A 3,358-nucleotide genomic window follows, 5' to 3' on the forward strand; every position below is an offset into this window, starting at 1 on the left:
AGACATGATTCTGTACCTGTATCCCAGATCTATGGCCATAGAAGTAAGGAAACGTATCCGATATATTATTAAGTGTACTGTTCATCAATCGATACCGTTAGTGATGTTTTGGATGAGAAAGAAGAGACTTGTCACATAGAGTACTTTTAAGGATATGGCCAATTTCGGGAGGTTGAGCTGTCTCAAGAATTACCTGCTGAATGGGAGGAAGCCATTCTGTAGCAAGAAGAATTGACGAACTTACGGGCTCACATTGTATGATGTGAGAAAGAGGAAAGTGCTGAGATGGTCAATTTCCATAAGAATAAGTATCGGAAGACTCTGACTAGTATCTGACAGTTGGAGCTCCATTGATACCAGACTTAGTGGGTTCGGGAAAGACGCGATCAGCGAATCCTAAGCAGGGAAAAGGATTAACAGGAATTACTGTAGAGTGATGCATGTACTCGTGCCCTGACCCTGATCATGCCTGAACTGGGATATATAGTAGAGGTTTTGTGTTCCGCTGAGCCACTCACTCATGACTAAAAACTTTTCTTCGGGAGTCAATTGCTCACACAGTATGGCTGTGATTACAATATGGTTTATCTCCCGGGAGAGTTTCCTACTAATAGTCAGTGCCCAGTCGATACATATTAATATAATATCGAAGAGTGAGTGCCGCCTGCCACAATGTATGAGATATACTAATGATTGAATATAGACTGAAAAAACCAAAGAGAAGGGTTCACATCCATGACTGTGTTTGCAACGCCACTGCCCGCCGGCTGGGAATAGCTGCCCACCAGCTAAGATATTGTTATGAATACATGTCGTGGCTCCATGAAAAGAATTGGCATGATCACACTAGCCAATACCGCAAATGCTGGGATAACTGACATTACGAAGTAATCATCTACCGCCATTCGGTAATTCGCCCTGGACAGTGCCCTTGTTGTCTGTGGGATCCAACTCTTGCACCTGAAAAACGAATGAAGCCCTGGTTACACAGTACCGGCCTACGAGGGCATATTGAAAGGACACACATTCAGATGGAATGGCCAAGTACGAAGCCAGTTTGTGGCTGCTCAGCTTCGTTTGAGTCTGAGATCGAATTTCGTCGTCACCTACACAATGTGCATGGCCTGACAGATACAATATGGCGGAGGCCAGAGCCCAAACCGGCCGTCAAGAGAAAACGGGGTGCTGGTGCGCAGCAAAAGAGAGTTAAAGCCAATGATGAAGGAGGAGCACCGAAGAAAATCAAGTTTCAACACTATCAGCCTCTTCCGCTTCATGAACCAGTTGCCGTTGCTACTCACCCGCCCACCACGATCAATCTACCATCTCATGACACCGTGCAGGCCGCGGTCGTAAACCAACAGCATGCTGGCTTTGACCACAACGATCGCGTCCATGCCAGGGTCAGCTCAGATAGTGAGAGTAGCATGGGCGATATTTCAACTAAGACTTCCCCCCTCAGCTCTGTGCGCACCACTCCTGACCTTGACCTCATCGACCCCAGGCTTCTTGAGCCAGGGGTTACGGGAGACGATGGTACCGCATTAGAAAAGATGCCCAACGCTCCTGATGATCGGCCCTCTCCCTCGACCGACGACGAATATACTGGGCAGGACGATAAGACCGAGGCTCAGTCTTACGATCACATGAGTTCCCTTTGTATTAGTGGTGATACTTACAATCATGAGGGCGCTGGCGTCGGCGAGCCCACAACATCTCCGAGCCGCAAAAAGTTACACACCGATCTATCGTGGGTTAATGGCCGTAGCCTCGAAGATGGAGCACCTCGAGATAATAATCCAGCAGCTCGCCGTACACAGACACCATTCTCCAGCACCTCACCTGTGTATTCCGCCCCATCATCAACGCCCCAGAACAGAGGCAGAACGGCGCCTAGATACTCTTCGAAGTCTCGGAATACTGAGTACATTTCAAAAGGTGACACTTTGCTAGCGCCCAGAGAAAGAAGCGCACTTTGGCAGTTGAAAAATCAGAATCTGACCTGGAGACAAATCATGCCCCATTTCCCTGAAAAGTCCGTTGCTACCTTGCGACAAACCTGGATGGACATGGAGCATTCTTCGGTGCAACGCTACACGAGATCTCAAAGAAAGACACGGCAACAATTCGGAGGTCTTCCACTGGCATCTGCTGTCACCCTCATTGGTTGTCGTGAAAGCCAAACAAAGTAGATCCTGTAACCGTAGCAACCACAAGCAAATCAGAGAAATACCTGTATCTTGGAGTAACAACATATTGAAGGATGATCCAAGTTACCAAACCCAAAATAGCCTGCGATTTAATCCAAAGAGTCTTTGAATCTACGGCCAATTACTTAGCCAAGACCAAAAAGGCCTGTGGTCTCTTCGAACCAGACACCCTGCCCAAGCCCGTGTAAGGTGTCGTATTATCGTACCCAGTCCTGAGCTACCCAATATAATTCTCTTGTACCCGTTCAGTGAAGTAATCGAAGATTCCCTGCTTGTACAAGTAATAGCTTGCTATCTCAGCCGTGGGCGACAAAGCTGAGTTGCCCTAGGAATACAAGAACCGAAGACAGGTATTGAGACTACATCTGTCAACGGCTAGAGCGCAAGCCCTTGGCTAAAATGAATAATAGGAGATCATGATCACCGTATTCACCATATGATATCTAAACAGTGTCAGCATAATGGAGGCATACTTACCTCTTAGCCTAATCAGAATTCAGCATCTCTTAATAGACTGGTTCGCCTCTCCTTCCCCGTGAGCATCAGTTGCTTGCAAGTTAAGAGATAGCACAAGAGGTCTTTCCTAGAGGCCTTTGTGACAAGCAGTTTCCAATGACAACGTCCAGCCTGGACAATCCCTAGTCCCGTCAAAATGGCTCGCTGTTGAACGATGCGCGGTAGGCTAACACCTTTCTATTTGGATCGACTACGGCATCCAAACTCTGAACACCGTCTCAGATGCCGAGGGGGTTGGTCCATCCTGGCGTTTTGAATACGTCGTAAAACAGAGGGTACTTCGTGATTTATGTAAAGTTTGTCGGCTACGGGCAGGATCAGTGGCTCTGAGATACGTGGCCAACAGGAAGAGACGTGTCGCCAGAGGAGAGATGAAGAGGTGGCCTTGGGTCATGTGACCACCATCATCACAAAGTTAAGAAGGTATGGTAAGTATATATTCTTTACAACCCGCAGCGCTCTTGGGGGGACGCACAGATAGACAGAATATGGCGTTTCGTGATCGTCTGTAATTACGCACGTCATGGCAAAACAGTCCACCGCAAAACACTGCAGCCACCTGTTTCTTCGCTAATTAATTTACAAAAAAGCCCCCCGCCCCCCACCGGCGAAAGGTATCCCAAGCGCTCTCG

At 47.8% G+C, this 3,358-nt stretch overlaps 1 protein-coding gene across 1 annotated transcript; it reads left to right on the top strand.

Moving 5' to 3' along the window:
* Positions 1-878: 878 nt before the first annotated feature.
* BO79DRAFT_107358 (uncharacterized protein) lies at positions 879-1,208 on the top strand (the record flags this gene model as incomplete). Its single annotated transcript, XM_025677898.1, has 1 exon — positions 879-1,208. A coding segment is annotated over one exon (330 nt), but the record flags the coding sequence as incomplete, so codon positions are not given.
* Between the last annotated feature and the right edge of the window lie 2,150 nt (positions 1,209-3,358).

This window comes from Aspergillus costaricaensis, assembly GCF_003184835.1.
Source record: "Aspergillus costaricaensis CBS 115574 unplaced genomic scaffold BO79scaffold_73, whole genome shotgun sequence".
Lineage (NCBI taxonomy): Eukaryota > Fungi > Ascomycota > Eurotiomycetes > Eurotiales > Aspergillaceae > Aspergillus > Aspergillus costaricensis.